Below are 15696 nucleotides of genomic sequence, written 5' to 3' on the forward strand. Positions count from 1 at the left end.
CACGTGTGTCCCCGCACATGCACCCTGCGCATGTGCCCCTCTGACGCATGCACAGCAGACCTGAAGAATAGCTGGTGGCAAAGCTGAGCTGGGGTGACGGCTTGCATGCCCACAGAGAGAATTCTGCATGCCACCTGTGGCACATGTGCCATAGGTTTGCCATCATGGGTCTAGGGCAGTGGTTCCCAAAGTGGGCGGTACCTCCCCTGGGGGGGCGGTGAGGTGCCTTAGGGGGGCGCTAAGAGGCGGCAGGGGGGCGCTGGAGGTGGCCCCCTCGCAGGGCGTAATTCAGGGGTGGGATTTTGCAGGTAGCTTGGCCGAACTCCCCCTGGGAGTCAAAGCGCTGAAGCGTGAGCGGCGTGGGAAACTTTGGCCGGGGTCTCAAGATGAGAGCAACTCTGGCCGTTTCTTTCCGCTAACAGGCGGCCAAGTTATCTGCAAACTGTCAAGCGCTCCTCAAGAGAGACGATTTTGCAGATAGCTGGCCGAACTCCTGTGCAAAGGGGAGCACAACGTTGTTGCACCTCACTAACACGGGGGTGGAGAAGGGGGAGGTGGCTCATCCCCGAAGCGCCAGCATTGCTCCAGCAACGCAGCCCCGAGGACGCTACCTTTCCCTGCACCCGTCACTAAAGTGCGGCAGCCAGAGAAGCGCTCCATTCAGAAGCGCTGAACTTCCAATCGGTGCTGGAGGCAGCGCTGGAAGGGAAGAGGCGGCTCCAGAAGGGGCTTCCACAGAGGGGGAAGAAAACCCTCCCTCTGCCGCCGCCCCTGCTTTCGCCCCTCTCATAAACCCTGCCAGCTCCCGGGTGTCCTGTTTGCAGTCCCGCCCGAGGACGTGCCCCCTGCCCGCCCCGTGTCTATTAGGAGCACCCGAGCCTGGCTTCTGGAGTCCTTCGGGGCACCGGGTGTAAAACCGCATCCAGCCGGCCACTCCTTTGTTTGAAGGGGAGATTTCTGTTTCCTTGTGTTGCCGTGTTTTGTTTTTTTCTCCCGTGGACGGTGGAGGAATCGAGTTTCACGTATTTGTGGCATATTTGTCCCTGTCACAAAATCGGAGCCTTTTGGCAAGGCTTCTTGTATTTTATGTTACTGGCCCATTGCAGAGAGTTTGTTGAGAGAAAGAGAAATTGTAATATTATGGCAAAATAGTCCCATTTTATTATACTGGTTGGAGATAATCTGATAATCATGAAATGCAAAACAGTAAATGTTTCCCCCTCCCAATCAAGGGGACAGTATTTAATACCTGAGACAATAAGCAGTAGAAATTCAACAATACAGAATGAACCATTTTATGTGACACCTCACTGTTGATACTTAGAGACAGTTTTGCCTGTTAGCAGAGAGAAGCAGCCGGAGTCGCTCTCATCTCCTGAGAGCCCGGCCAAAGTTTCCTGTGCCACCATCAGTCAAAATTCAAATTAGTGGTCCACAGGATTTAAAATTATGAGTTTGGTGGTCCCTGAGGTCCAAAAGGTTGGTGACCCCTGGATTAGGCCACACCTGGCTGGGCAGAAAATAGGTAGATAGGTTAAGGAAGGGATAGAGAGAGAGGGAAAGAGAGAGAGGGAACAAGAGAAAGAGAGGGAATGAGAGAGAAAAGGAAAGAGAGAGGGAGGGAAGAGAAGGTGAATGGATAGGGAGGGAGGGAGGGAGAGAGAAAGAGAGGGAAAGAGAGAAAGAGAAGGAAGAGACAAGAAAGAACAGAAAGAGAAAAGGGAAAGAAAAAGGGAGAAAGGAAGAAAAAGGATAGACAAAGAAAGAGGGGAGAATGGAAGGAAGGGACAGAAAGAAAGAGAAAGAAAAAAAGAAGAAAGAAAGAAAGGGAGGGAGGAGAAAGTGAATGAGATATCTAGTCCCCACCACCTGCTCCAGCAGGGTTAGAAGTGTGTGTGTGTGTGTGTGTGTGTGTGTGCATGGCTGTCAAAACTCCAAAAACAGGTCAAGTAGCTCTGGGGAGGTCAGTCATAAATTACAACACTTACTAAGCAACCAGCCATTAAACGAGGACCACTTGTATTTGGTTTGCCAGTCACATGGCCACCTGGCCACGCCCACCCAGTCACATGACCACCAAACCATGCCCAGCCAGCAAGCCACGCCTAGCCAGTCTCACGCCCACAAATTAAGCCACGCCCACAGAACCAGTTGTTAAGAAATTTGGGTGGGGGGCACTGAGGATGAGTTTGTAGCACCAAGGGGGCAGTGGACTGAAAAAGTTTGGGAACCACTGGTCTAGGGTCATAAAATGTAGTAGTTTCTCCATTCATAGTGTTACAAAGAAATATTAGTTAAATTTGTAACCTGCAGAGGAAGCAATTTGAAAGCAACAACTCTTGTCATCATTCTAGCCATCGGTCCACCTGCCATCAGTTCTACTTGCTATGTGACTAGCTCATTTCCATTTCAATTCTTTCACTCTTTTTATGATATTATATATATATATTTATTTTCTAATCCATGTGTTTTTTTATCTTGTCTTCTATCTTGTACACTGAGAGCATTTGCACCAAGACAAGTTCCTTGTGTGTCCAATCACACTTGGCCAATAAATAATTCTATTCTATTCTGATGCCAAACATATATCATTCCATGGCTCTCTGTGCCAGTCATAGCTTTTGTATTGATTGTGAGATTAGTATCCATGTTTTGCTGGCATATATCAGAACAAGTAGCACACACTAATAGAAAACTTTTCAAAAAGTTTGCCACTTCTGCTCTGGGCACTACTTCAAGGTAGTGCCTATGGAAGTCAATAAGAGAGGAAGCCACTGTAGCCAGACTGGATCGTATCTTCTTTGTTGCTGAAGTATTATTATGCAACAAGAACCCTGTGGCAGGCTGACCTGACCTGATGAGCATGGAACAATGTCATTAATCCCAAATTGGCAATGTCACTAATCCCAAAGTTAAAGGGTTTTGTCTATTTTCCAGAACTATGCAAGGTGCCTTGGTCTCATATATCCATCTTTTCTCACGTTGATAGAGCATAAGGTATATGATCTTGATAGAGATCAGGTGTTTTGTAGACTGGAATTTCTATGCCCAAACTAGCCATGTTTGGTAGGGTTTTTTTTGTCAATTTATCTGTGCTGTATTTTCCTCTTTCCTTTTTTCTAAGTTACTTGGGCATAAAATGTGCAGTTTTTGTTAGGCTATTGAATGCATCTGGTCTAAGTGTCTTCAGGAATTGCAATCTTCATCTAAGAATCTAATGTTATAATTTTGTCCATGCTAAGCTTAATTTTTAAGCATATTTATTTACTTTGTATTCATGTATTCTTTTTATAATGCTTTTCTAAAACAAGTAATTTAATTTATTATATTTAAATATCATCACATCTCCATCACAGAGGGATCCTGAGTGGTGATAATGAGCAAACCATCAAGCTTATGAAAAAGAAATCAAAGCAAAAAGTAGATGCAGGTGCACACACAACCTACACACTTATATAATAAAAGTAATACTTCTAATTCTGTTTGGGGAAAAGAAATGTTTGGCCATTGGTGAAGAGGGATGAGCCAGTCAGAAAGGCAACCCACTCCTGAGGAATGGCAGTGGCAGTGCACATTCTGGGGGTTGGAGCTGAGGGAGCCAACAGATAACCACAACAGTTGGGTATCAGATCTGGGTACAAACTCTGGATGACTCCTGGGAACAGCAAAGGACTCTTTGGTATTGGTTTGCACCATGCTCCATGCTCCAAATACTGTCTGGTATGTTCATCCACCACCTAATTTGGCTGCCACTCTAGGCAAATGTTTAGGTTCCTCAATCGTATGCCCTTTATCAGGCCTTTATCAGGGATGGCCTTTTGAAAAAAATATCGGTCTGATTTTGTTCCTCATACTCATAGGTACCAAGTGGTAGCAACCCCTACTTTATGGTATTTAGCTACCAAAAGATAGTTAAAATATCTCTGATTGGCTGAGAAGATAGTTCTCTTTTAAATGAAAGCACTTTTTAGGAGCTGTGGTGGTGCAGTGATTAAAATGCAGTATTGCAGGCTAACTATTCATTGCCAGGAGTTGGATTCTGACCGGCTCAAGGTTGATTCAGCCTTCCATCCTTCTGAGGTTGGTTAAATGAGGACCCAGATTGTTGGGGGCAATATGTTGACACTGTAAACCTTTTAGAGAGGGCTGTAAAGTACCATGGAGCAGTATGAAAATCTAAATGCTGTTGCTATTTGTCAGATCTGAATATATTTAGGCAGAGCCTGCTCTGTAGATCTTAATAACAAAGTCCAGTGTCTTCTTCCCTACCAAAAGACAAGCAGATGAAGACAGGGTTTGGAACCCGAGTCCTTGAAGCATTGCATTTTTAAAATATGACAGTGGGAATATCATTGGCCATGTCAAGGGAGTTTCTTAACGAACAGCCCCATTAGAGCCTCTTGCAGGAGTTAACATCTTATGAAAGGCCCTACATAGCTAAGGACAAATAGAGTTCATTCGGAAAAGGTAGAAGCTGTTGCACCGAATGAATTTGTATAAGTCATAACATGAAATCCCAGAGAGCAAATAAAGTCAGAGAATATTCCTAGGTCATGATCCTACTCTTTGCATGGAATGCAATCTCTTATGAAACATAGGGATAAATATGAAACCCAAAGCCCCAACTTTATATTTTATTTATTTATTTGATTTGTCAATTGCTTACAAGATAATAGGTATAAGTATATACATAGTTATGAATACATGAAATGGGTACATATAAGAAAAATAAAAGAAACAATAGGACAGGGACGGTAGGCACGTTGGTGCGCTTATGCACAGACCTCTTAGGAAAGGTGTGAGGTCAATAGTAGACAGTCTAAGGTTAAAGTTTTTGGGGTTTGGGGAAGAAACTACAGAGTCAGGTAAAGTATTCCAGACATTGACCAGTCTGTTGCTGAAGTCGTATTTCCTGCAATCAAGTTTGGTGCGGTTAACCTTGAGTTTGTATCTATTGTGTGCTCTTGTGTTGTTATGGTTGAAGCTGAAGTATTCATTGATAGGTAGGACATTGCAATGTATGATTTTATATACCATACTTAGATCAGACTGAAGATGGCGTAATTCAAGGTTTTCTAGGTCTAGAATTTCAAGTCTGGTGGCATAAGGTATTCTACAACGAGTAGAGGAGTGGAGAACTCTTCTTGTGAAATATTTCTGGACTTTCTCAACTGTGCTAATATCAGATACGTAATGTGGGTTCCAGACTGATAAGCTGTATTCGAGTATTGGTCTAGCAAATGTTTTGTATTTGTAGTTAGTAGTGTGATATTACCAGAGAAAAAGCTATGTAGGATTAGGTTAACAACTCTTAATGCCTTTTTGGCTATGTAGTTACAGTGGGCTCTAGCACTTAGATCATTAGAGATGAGTATTCCAAGGTCCTTTACAGAGCTTGGATCATCAACAAGATCTTGACTACTCAGCTTGTATTTTATTTTCTGATTTTTTTTTGCCAATATGTAAGACAGAGCATTTATTTGTTGAGATTTGAAGTTGCCATTTGTTTAACCATTCTGATACATAGTCAAGATCTTTTTGAAGGGTAGCAGTATTGTCTGTGGTATTGAACAGCTTTACATCATCAGCGAAAAGAACGCAGTTTCTCTTAATATGATCACAGAGGTCATTTATGTAGAGTATGAAGAGAGTTGGTCCTAGAACACTGCCTTGGGGGACACCACTATTGACAGGTACAGAATTTGATAGGACACTCCCAATTTTGACCATTTGTTGTCTGTTTGACAGGAATGCCTCTATCCAGTTATGCAGGTGTCCAGAGATACCATAAGATTTTAGTTTTAGGAGTAGTTTGTCATGTACCACTGAATAAAAGGCTTTACAGAAGTCTATGTAGATTGCATCTATTGCTTTGCCCTGATTGAGTTGTGTAGTCCATATGTTTTTGCAGTGTAAGAGTTGCAGATTACAGGATAGTTTTTTCCTGAAACCAAATTGTTTATTGGAGTGTAGGTTGTTTGTCTCTAAGTGGAGGATAATGGATTGGTTAATAATTGATTCCATGACTTTACAGGTGACGCAGCATAAGGAGATTGGTCTGTAATTTTCAACTAAGCTGGGGTCTCCCTTTTTGAAGATGGGGATGACCGTGGCTTGTGACCATAGGTTAGGCAAGGAGCTGGTCCTGAAAGATTTTTCAAAGATTATGCTTAGAGGTTTGGCTATGGCAGTGGATAGCTTTTTTAAGAAGTAGGCACATATTCTGTCCGGTCCAATAGATAGAGATGGTTTTAGAGTGCGTAGTGCTTTTTCAATATTGTCTTCTGTAAAATCGATATGTATTAGACCATTGTAGTTTTCTGTGGTTTGGCTAGGAAATACTGGGCATGATCCATTGCTGTTTACAAATACTGAGCTGAAGAATGTGTTAAAGATGTTGGCTTTAATGGTGTTGTCGTTGCAGTCTTATTCCTTCAAAACAGCACTTTTTTTTGCCAGAAATTTATTTTGGTTCGCTTTCTTTATGTAGAGTGTTATAACCAATATAGCACATCAAGCCAAAGAGGAAGAGAACTGAATCTGGCCAGCAGTTGACACCTTCCAAAAGGGCCTCCAGCGGATATAGGAAGCCTGTGGAGAACTTGGGGATGAGGTAGAATTCAAATCCTAAATATTATTTTAAGTCAACGAATGAGACATTTAAGAATAGGCCCAGCCATCAAACTAACATTGGTGGAAGACAATCAAAGAAATTTCAGAGAAATATTCTTCATAAGCCTGATCCAACTTGGCACCTGGGAGGTGTCCTATAGCTATCAGATAGGTAGTGCATAAGTATCTCTCAGTGTTCACGGAACAGGTGAAAAAAATCTGGTTAAATCAAGGAAAATATGGTAGCTTCTATCCTCACTCTGTACTGCTAAGTGGTGTCATGAAAGCACAAGTAGCTCAGCTCAGATACTTTCTGATACCCTCCCTTTTCCAACAATCTCTGCATATGGTTATTTTTTAGTGCAACAAAGCCATATACAGAATATCCAGCATTATAGGCCTGCATACAAAGTGCCTTAGCGGTTATAGCTAAATATCCCTTCCCACAGAATGATGGGAGGGTATACCCATGTGCTTGGGTGCCAAAAAGATCCATCAACATCCAGCTGATAAGGTGTCCCTCCTGGTTCAGAATCCCACTGCTAGGGAAATGCTGTATCATTTTGGCCAGATACCTGCGGCTTTGTTGATTGCGCCCGTAGGCCCAGTTTTCATTCAGTAGATCAACGCTGGAACTATTCAAGGAGGAAAGTCTGAAGCCGGGCTCTAGCCTGGAAAAGGTGAAAGGCAAAAAGAACAAAATCAAAGAGATGAGAACAGAAAATTAAACGGTTAGTTCATCTATTTAGTCCAAGGGTTCTGGGAATTGAAGTCCACAGGTCATAAAGAAGACATCATTCCCCACCTCTGATTTAGTCCAATACTGGCCAGCCAGACAGGGTAAGCTGTTCCTGGAAAGGGCAGCTGATTATCCAGGGCATGATTTATGATCCTTCTATTTCTGTAAAAGTGCAGAATCATGAATTGATTCCATTTTCCTCCATCAAAAGTACAGAATTCTGTTTTCGGTTTCCATGCCACCCATGATTATCGGAAGGAATGCATTTCCAGTGTCTCATATATTATAAAGCAATAAAGAATAAGATGCAAATATTCCATTTTTATGAGATGGGAGTTTCAGGTAGTCTTCCCCACCCCCCAGGCCAGACCAACTGAGCTTTGGACAAGCCAAAAAAAGAAAAAAGAAATGAAATGAGGAGATGTGATCCTGTATCACAGTCTTTGCTAATGGATGATCTTTCAGTTTGTGAATTTGCAATCAAACCTACTGATGTTGTACTACAGTGCTTGAAACTGCCAATCAGATTTGTTTTAGCATTACTGTACTCCACATCCCATTTGCTCTAATATCCTGCCTTCAGAAAGCCAAGCATTCAGGAAAGCCTCAAAGCTTACCACTTTTAACAATTAATCACTTTTCCAAGGACCATCATCATGCCTGTTATAGTTTTTTTCCTAACTTTTTTAGGCATGCTTTCTGTTATACCTTTCCTCCTGTGTGACTCTGCCTCTCTGTCCCTGGAGGAATCAATGTATCCTATAGGAATCCTGTTGATTTTGGCACTCGACTGACCCATAAACAATGTGAGTGCAAATTTCAAAGACAGCCGCCATTACTGTGGGAGCCTGATTGTAACAAAACCTTCAGAATGCCTTAACAATTTTGCCTCAGGCCTCAACGTTATAACAGTGGTGATGGCCAACAGGATGGTCACTCACCTACCAGTCTGAAATTTATTTGGATCTGAAAGCACATACAGGAAGTAAGGAATTACAGATAACTTTGTTTGTTTAGCAGCTGCTGCATCCTGGGTAGCTTCGGGTATCCCTTCTTGAGTCCCTGGAAAAAAATAATAAAAAACTCATTGACCAAGAAAAGGCTGTGTGCACAAGCTGAAAGTACAAACAGGCAAGATATCGGAGATCTACATGACCCCCGGACACTGCAACTGTCATAAATATGAGTGAGTTGCCAAGCAGTTGAATTTTGATCACATGACCATGGGGATTCTGCAATGGTTATAAGGGTGAAAAGTGTACTTAGATTTTCACACAAGGCTTCTGTATTTGGCTTTCTTTTTGTAAAATAAATGATGACATGGTGTAACATCTTATGTGTTGTTGTTCATCTGAGCTTGTACTTTTAAGGACTTCTAAGGACCTGATTAGTTTTACTATGTTCCGATACGTAAAACCATAGGACTCTAAGAGGTGTACTTTCTTTTTCTCATGACTTTGGTCTGGATCAATCCAAATCACCATTCCTGCAGTTTGATCTAGATGTGGGTCATGTTTAATTTGATAGTCATACAACCTTAATGGCTTAATAAGAAGCTGACAGGACATTAAAAGATTCAGGTCTATAGAGCCTGTGTCTTGAGCACACTCTTATACTGCAGCGAGTTTTGCACCATTTATGCATGGCAGGAGAGAAAGTTGAACACCCTTCATATGTGTTGTCTTCGGTGTATTCTTGGCATCAGCTGGCATGACAAAGTTCCAAATAGTGCAGTCTTGGAACGTGTTGTAATTTCTAGCATGTATATACTATTGAAACAGCGAAGTCTACGCTGGCTTCAGCATGTCATGAGGATGTCTGATGGTCGGATTCCAAAAGACTTCCTGTATGGAGAATTAGTGCAGGGAAAGCACCCTAGGGGGAAATCACAGCTGCAATATAAGAATATCTGCAAGAGGGATCAAAAGGCCTTGGAAATGGACATCAACAGCTGGGAAACCTTGACCTCTGGTCATTCAGCTTGGAGGCTAAAGACACAGCATGGGTGCCTTCAATTAGAAGAGACACTCGTTCGGCAGGCTGAGGCAAAGAGGCAGTCCCAGAACCAGCGAAATCCGGGGGGGGCTGGACAGGAGACAGACTGTCCTTGATGTGGAAGGGATTGCCACTCTCAAATTGGCCTTTTTAGCCACACTAGATGCTGTTTTAGAACCTCTTTTCAGAGCACGATACCATAGTCTCTTGAGACTGAAGGATGCCAATTCATACAACCTGCTGAGATGGACTCAGTTCACATTGGGAAAGACATGTGACATGACATTACCAGGCTCGAATTTGTATTTCTCAGCCTGGACTATAAAACCTGCAGGAGTGTAGGCTTGGTCCAGCTAGTTTTAGGCAGAGAAACCCCATTTTGTTGAAAAACCTTCATATTGCTCCTACATGTTTTTCTTCTGGGGGCCTCTCATTCTTGGGCCTCATATCCTTGCCTAAAATTCATGGAAAGCTAGTGATATCCTTTATCAAGGAACTGGAAGCAGGCCAACAGAGCCTTCCCCTTCGCTCCAAGGCAAAGCGAAAGCAGCTCCGCCATTGGCTGAGCCACAGCGACAACAACTAGACGCCACACGGGCTATTCCGGGCTGTGGGGCGACGAACTTCGCAGCTGGGCCGCTGTCTCCGCTCCTGCGTTCGCACGAGACCTTCCGGGCGCTGCTTGGAGGCCTCGGCGACTGGTGAGGACGCCGCCCGCCGCATTTTTCCTGGGTTTGCCTTCTCTTTCTCTTCCTTCATAGGAGGAAGCACCCCGGGGCCCAAAGCGGGGAGGGGGAATCTTCTTTCTTCTCGATGTTGCTAAATGCCTGTGGAGATTCTCAGCCATCCAGGTCCGGGGTTGTCCCAAAGGGGCTTTTTTCCCCTTTCATAACAACTTTCTGGGTTGTTGTTTTTTCCTTTGAAGACGTTTCGCTCCCCATCCAAGAAGCTTCTTCTGTTCTGACTGGATGGTGGGAGAGTGGAAGCCCCTCAGAGCCGAAGCAGCTTCTTGGATGAGGAGCGAAAATGTCTTCAAAGAAAAAAAACCGGCAAGTCCAGTTCCCTCTTGGACAAAAAAAGCCCCTTTGGGTTCGCGACGTTGCTTTTCTCTCCCTCGAGGAAGGGAGCGAGCGAGAGGTTGGCTGGATCGGGTCCCCTGGGAATAAAACCTGGGCGCGGCTGTTGGCGAAGGAAAGCCTTCCTCGGGGCTGGGGGGGCAGAGCAACTGACGGGGAGCAGAGATGAAGGTCGGGAGGATCGGTCCCTCTGCTTTTCCCATCCTTCGCGAGGGATGGGGATGCTTGGGGACTGAGGGGCGTCCCGCTCGCAGGTGGGAACGGGACGCGGGAATCCTCTGCTCGAAAGCGGGCAGCTGGGGGTGAAGCGCAGCGGCTTCCGGAGGTTCAGGAACTGGAGCCGGGGCCGCCGGTCTAAGCCTCTCTGCTTCTGCTTCTCCTTCCCCTTCACTGGGAGCAGCCGGGGGAGACGCTATGAGCAGGAAACGACTCATCACCGATTCTTTCCAAGTGGTGAAAAAGGAAGGAGGCAGGGAAGAAAGAAAAGCGGCTCAGGCTCCGAGCCCACCGCAGGGTAAGCACTTCTGTGGGCTCCTTCCCCTGCTTTGGCCATTGGAATGGCTTGGTGGGGTGGATGGATTCCTCCACTTCTTTACTCTTTCCACCCATGGCAGAAAACAAGCACTAGTCTCCTCCTCAGCGGGTTCAATGGGTGGATTTGCAAGCAGGGCTAGAGCTCATAGAGCTGGAAAGTGCCTTAGAGGTCATCAAGACAACCCTTGCTCATTGTGAGCAAATCAATGGTTAGTAGGACTCCTCCATCCAACTCCCCAGTTCTTTCTACTTTCTTGATGTCACTGTAGGCAGAAGGGGAAACTGGCAATGCTTCTAACCCCAGCCTTTGCCAAGAGCCCAAAGAGATGTCTTCTAGCATTTGGCTTTCCCAACCCCATTTGGAGAGCTTCAACAAATCAGCCATGTTGCGGAATTCCAGTCCCAAAGTGGGAAGCCTGTCTGTCCTAGTTCATTTTTCTGTTCTTTTGTGCTGGACTCTGCTGGACAATGGACTCTGCATAGTGAACAATAATAATTAAAAGCACTTATATAATACAAAATTAAATATATATGGCAGCTGAGAAAATATATCATAGATGTCCATACAATCAGAAAACGGGCCACTTCGCACACTGGCCCAAGTATACATCCAGGTCTTTGGAGCCTTACTACAGGCCAACGGTGTCAGGCTCATCCTCAACTCTTAAGGAGAGACTATTCTGGAGGACAGGGACTTTGGCAGAGGAGGGAACATCTCCTAGTCCCCACCAACTGACATTCCTTGGCTGAAAGGGCCTGTAGCAAATTACAACTCCAAGCTAGTTCCGTTATTAAAAATAGAACTGGAGAACAATGAGAAAGGGAGGAGATGATGAGAGACAGAAAGGAACATTCTTTTCATTAGAAAAAGAGAGCAAGGATCTTCTCCTGCAGTTACTCCAACATTCCCAGCAGCTTCTGTGGAAACCTAAATTCTTCTAGAATGTAGAGAGGATTAGGTCCTTGGCCACCTCTTGGATAGCTCCCCCCTCCCGAAAAAAATTGCCACGGGTACATAGTGGGGCAAGAAGAGTTCATGCCATTTTTGAAAACATATTTACCTGATTCTCTATTTTTGGTGGCCAAAAAAATGTCCTGGATGCTGCTTTGAGGGAAGTAAACCAGCTTAGATACGGATACATAAATAAAATCTGGAAAGTTATGAAGTTCCATCTCCCACCTGCTTTAGGAATGCCTAATAGGGACCCCCCATGATTACTAATAGTTTAATGTTACTAATGCAATTGAGATCTTATTTGGGAATTCTCCCCTTGCCCTATATGAAAGTTGGAAAATTCTGGGAATTGACAACCACACATCTTAAAGTTGCCAAATTTGAGAAACACCGATATAGATGGAAAGCTGCAAATAGCATGGCTGTTGCCATTTAGATTTTGGAATTAGCTACAGAGGAGATGGTAACACAATTGGTTAAGTGCCACCCTAAGCCCTCTATGCAAGGAAAAATACCAGCACTCCACCTATTTACACTAATGGGTTGGTTGCTTCTCAGACTTAGTTCAAGCAGAATCTCACTTACAAGATACTGCACAACCTGATCAGCTGGAAATACTGAAGCAGTTTGATCTCAACTGGCAATATGGTCCCTGCAGTGGTAAGCATGTCTATTGAAACCAAGTCCAAGTACATATCGTGAAAGAAGTAAATTTTCTTTTCTTTGCTGTTGTTTCCTTCCTGCCATATTTTGAAATATAACCTCATTTTAACAGAAACTTACATAAATGGTGTATATCATATTATGTTGCAGATGCATTGGATATTTTCAATAGATCAGCAATTATAATTCCCAGTTATTTATTGACACAGTACAATGTTGATTTAATAGTTATTTGGGGGGGGGGGGGTAAGTCAACTAAAACTAAATAGTGATTCACTCCAAATTTATATATTTTATTATCTCCCCAAACCAAATAATTTTGTTAATAAAGTGTTATTATACAAATGCACTTGAATTGATGCAAATAATGTCTTTATGTTAGTTGTCCGGACTGCTATAGAAACAACAGACTAATATTTGGGGGTGAACAGCAACTAGAATTCTGTTGCATGCAAAATTTGCTGAATGGCGTTTTGTAAAATTGAGGCTTTAATGTAGCAGCAACAAAAATAACTACCCACTAAATTTACACTGTATAAATTAAGTGTGGTTGGGAGAAAAAGATTGGATATTTATCAGAAAAAATTGTATATATATTCCATTGTAGCTCAGAAAACAATGTCTTCTGTACTTAGCTTCTACACTTCTACTGTAAAATAACATGCATGATGATAATGCCAGAGAAACAATAGCAACATAGAAAAAAGGAACACATAAATCATCCTCAGGCTCTCATAATCACAGTTGTCTCAGATAAACTGATTAGGAAGCTTCCTGCAGATACTACATTCTTGGATCACTTTCTTCTGCTGACAGGAATTACCCGTATGCAGCGCTGGGAACGAGCCAAATTTTTAGGACTCAATCCCCCTACAACTGTGCAGGATTTGCTCCTGAAGTATAATAAGGACCCTTTTGTTATATATAGGTCAGTATATTTTATGTTTATACACTTTTCAGTCCATTGGTGTTTTTTTTTTAAACAATCCATCAGGAAGAACAAGATTTTGAAAAATAGCATGGATTATTGAGTTAAATTCTGGTGTTACATTTTTTGTGAATAGGCCGTAACTACCTCTCTAAAGAAAAGACTCAGATTCTAGAAAAGTGAGAGGTATAAGGTAAACCAGAAGAAAATTTCCAGCCATTCACTTTGAGAATATAGAATTTATGCAGGAATAAGGCCACGATTCTTTCCTTGAAGCTCAAGTATCCGTGGCTTGTATTATACTAGAGTTGTTAGTAACAAAGACATATGCTGACTTCATGAGAAAAACATCAGTTAGGATCAGCAAGGATAGAAGTCAGAACAAAAGCATTCAGAATGTTCAGGTGTGTCTTTTCTTCAAGACAACATCTACCACAAGCAATGTGAAATGTATTCAAGCACGGAAGCTTAATTTCTTCCGTATTTATAGCCTTAACATTAATATTTAGAGTATTTAGAGCAGTGAAACAAACCCATGACACACGTGTCAAAGGTGACATGATGCATTTTGGCTGACAAACCAGCATCACCAACAACTGTTCTTGAAAGCATGCTCCATTCTGACACAATTTTAGGAGCTTGTGGAGGCTGCATGAGAATCAATGTGCTCTCACACAGCTGCCGAACGCTTAAAAAATGACTGTTGTATTTCAGTTTTTGTAATTATTTAATGTTTCTTTGTATAATATATAGTCCCACATGAATGGACTATATTTTAATAAATAAATAAATAATATAAAGAAGTGTTTCTCTTTTGTTTGAGGAGCAATGACCTACCAGCAGAGTCAAAGTTATTTTCCAAATTTTTGATACAGAGAGCCCAAAAAGATCACCAGTGCTGCTTTAGAGCTATAAGTAACCTTTACAAAGCTAGAGATTAAAAATGGAGCCTTCCATCCAGGTACTGTTTGGCTCCTAAATTTTCTTAGCTGCTTCAGTGCTAAAGGAGTAAGTGTAATATCACTACCCAACACTAAGGTGGTGATGAGAATTTCAAGAGGTCCCAGATATGGTCTCCCTCCTCCTCTGCTTTGGCCAAGAACATGCTAGCTTTGAAAGTTGAGAGCTGTGGGACAAGAGCTGAGTCCACATGGAAAATCTGCTTTAAGTTGACCATAAAATTGTGTCTGCCACAAAGGATGCTGTTGTGTCACAGAAGACAGCCAAGCCCATTCCAGCTGCTTGGCAAGGGGATGGAGTGGCCATGTGAAAAGTCAACCCTGACAGTAACCATGCTCCAAATTTCTTTCTTGTAGCTTGTGGCATGAATATACCCTCTGAAAAGAACAACTGTTGCTACCTGAGGCTGAGAAATAGCTCCTGCCATTATATCACCATAATCATTTGGATGTTTCTGTAGAGAATACTGCTTTGCAGTGGTGGTAAGGGTCTTATAGGGGTGAGAATGCCTTCTAGTTGATCTTCACTTGTGACTTTGGCCTGAGCTTTTAGAAATCATTAAGAAGAACTAGATCAAAGCTGATACATACCAATAAACACAGCAAGCCAAATTCAATATGGAATTGCAATCTGCTTTGTATATTGTTCATTCAACTTTGAGCCTGGTTTCATTTGGATAAGTGCTTGTATACTTTAAGAGGTGCTGAAAGGCATAATTATGTCATCAGCATTTTCGTCTATGCATTATGAGCCACTTTTCTAAAAGAATTTCATGCTGTCTTTAGTAAAATTGCATCCTAAGCAAGAGCTTTGTATTGGTTCCATAGTTTTAGGTTGTTGAGGACATATTCAGTCAACATGTGCTGTAGTTAGAGCTATTGAACTAAAGCTACAGTGAACTGAAGATTCAGCTGGGTCAGCATTGCCAAAATAAAGCTAAGATTTGATTATTTGTTCAGATTTTTTTCTTAATTTTTAATAATTCTGCTTTTGGTTTAATGTTGCCTTTTATCATATTGATTGGATTTATTGATTGTATATATCATGATATTTATATATGTATAGCAAATATTCCAAAAGTAATAAAATGCTCTGTCTTGTACAATTTTTCACTCTTCTTCCTGGGAGTGAGGAATGGAAAAATTTCAGCACCACAGCTTTGAGGGAATATTAAATACTGAATAGACAAGACCATGCCGCCTGTAGCATGAACTGTCAAACAATGGCATTTAAT

At 42.5% G+C, this 15696-nt stretch overlaps 1 protein-coding gene across 3 annotated transcripts; it reads left to right on the forward strand.

The window, feature by feature from the left end:
- The first annotated feature begins 9910 nt into the window (after positions 1-9910).
- POLD4 (DNA polymerase delta 4, accessory subunit) lies at positions 9911-15567 on the forward strand. Of its 3 annotated transcripts, none has more exons than XM_087950480.1 (5): positions 9911-10047; positions 10823-10936; positions 12470-12571; positions 13391-13502; positions 14819-15567. In XM_087950480.1, the coding sequence occupies exons 2-5, from the start codon at positions 10837-10839 to the stop codon at positions 14841-14843; spliced, it is 339 nt and encodes a 112-aa protein (XP_087806606.1). In that variant the 5' UTR covers positions 9911-10047; positions 10823-10836; the 3' UTR covers positions 14844-15567. The 3 variants fall into 3 exon arrangements, with proteins under 3 accessions (XP_087806606.1, XP_026547010.1, XP_087806607.1); XM_026691225.2 differs by having other exon boundaries at positions 9930-10078; XM_087950481.1 differs by lacking the exon at positions 9911-10047 and adding an exon at positions 10418-10676.
- The last annotated feature ends 129 nt before the right edge of the window (positions 15568-15696 follow it).

The sequence above is a fragment of the Notechis scutatus genome, chromosome 1 (genome assembly GCF_049901735.1).
Source record: "Notechis scutatus isolate UNSWTSFEM ecotype Mainland chromosome 1, rNotScu1.2, whole genome shotgun sequence".
Taxonomy (NCBI): domain Eukaryota; kingdom Metazoa; phylum Chordata; class Lepidosauria; order Squamata; family Elapidae; genus Notechis; species Notechis scutatus.

What these genes read in the sequence shown, in the direction of transcription:
- POLD4 (XM_087950480.1), top strand. Translation starts at nt 10,837, where the DNA reads ATGAGCAGGAAACGACTCATCACCGATTCTTTCCAAGTGGTGAAAAAG. An exon ending in GCAATATGGTCCCTGCAGTG is followed by an intron (nt 12,572 to 13,390) that starts GTAAGCATGTCT and finishes TTCTGCTGACAG; the next exon opens with GAATTACCCGTATGCAGCGC. An exon ending in GACCCTTTTGTTATATATAG is followed by an intron (nt 13,503 to 14,818) that starts GTCAGTATATTT and finishes TCTTTCTTGTAG; the next exon opens with CTTGTGGCATGAATATACCC.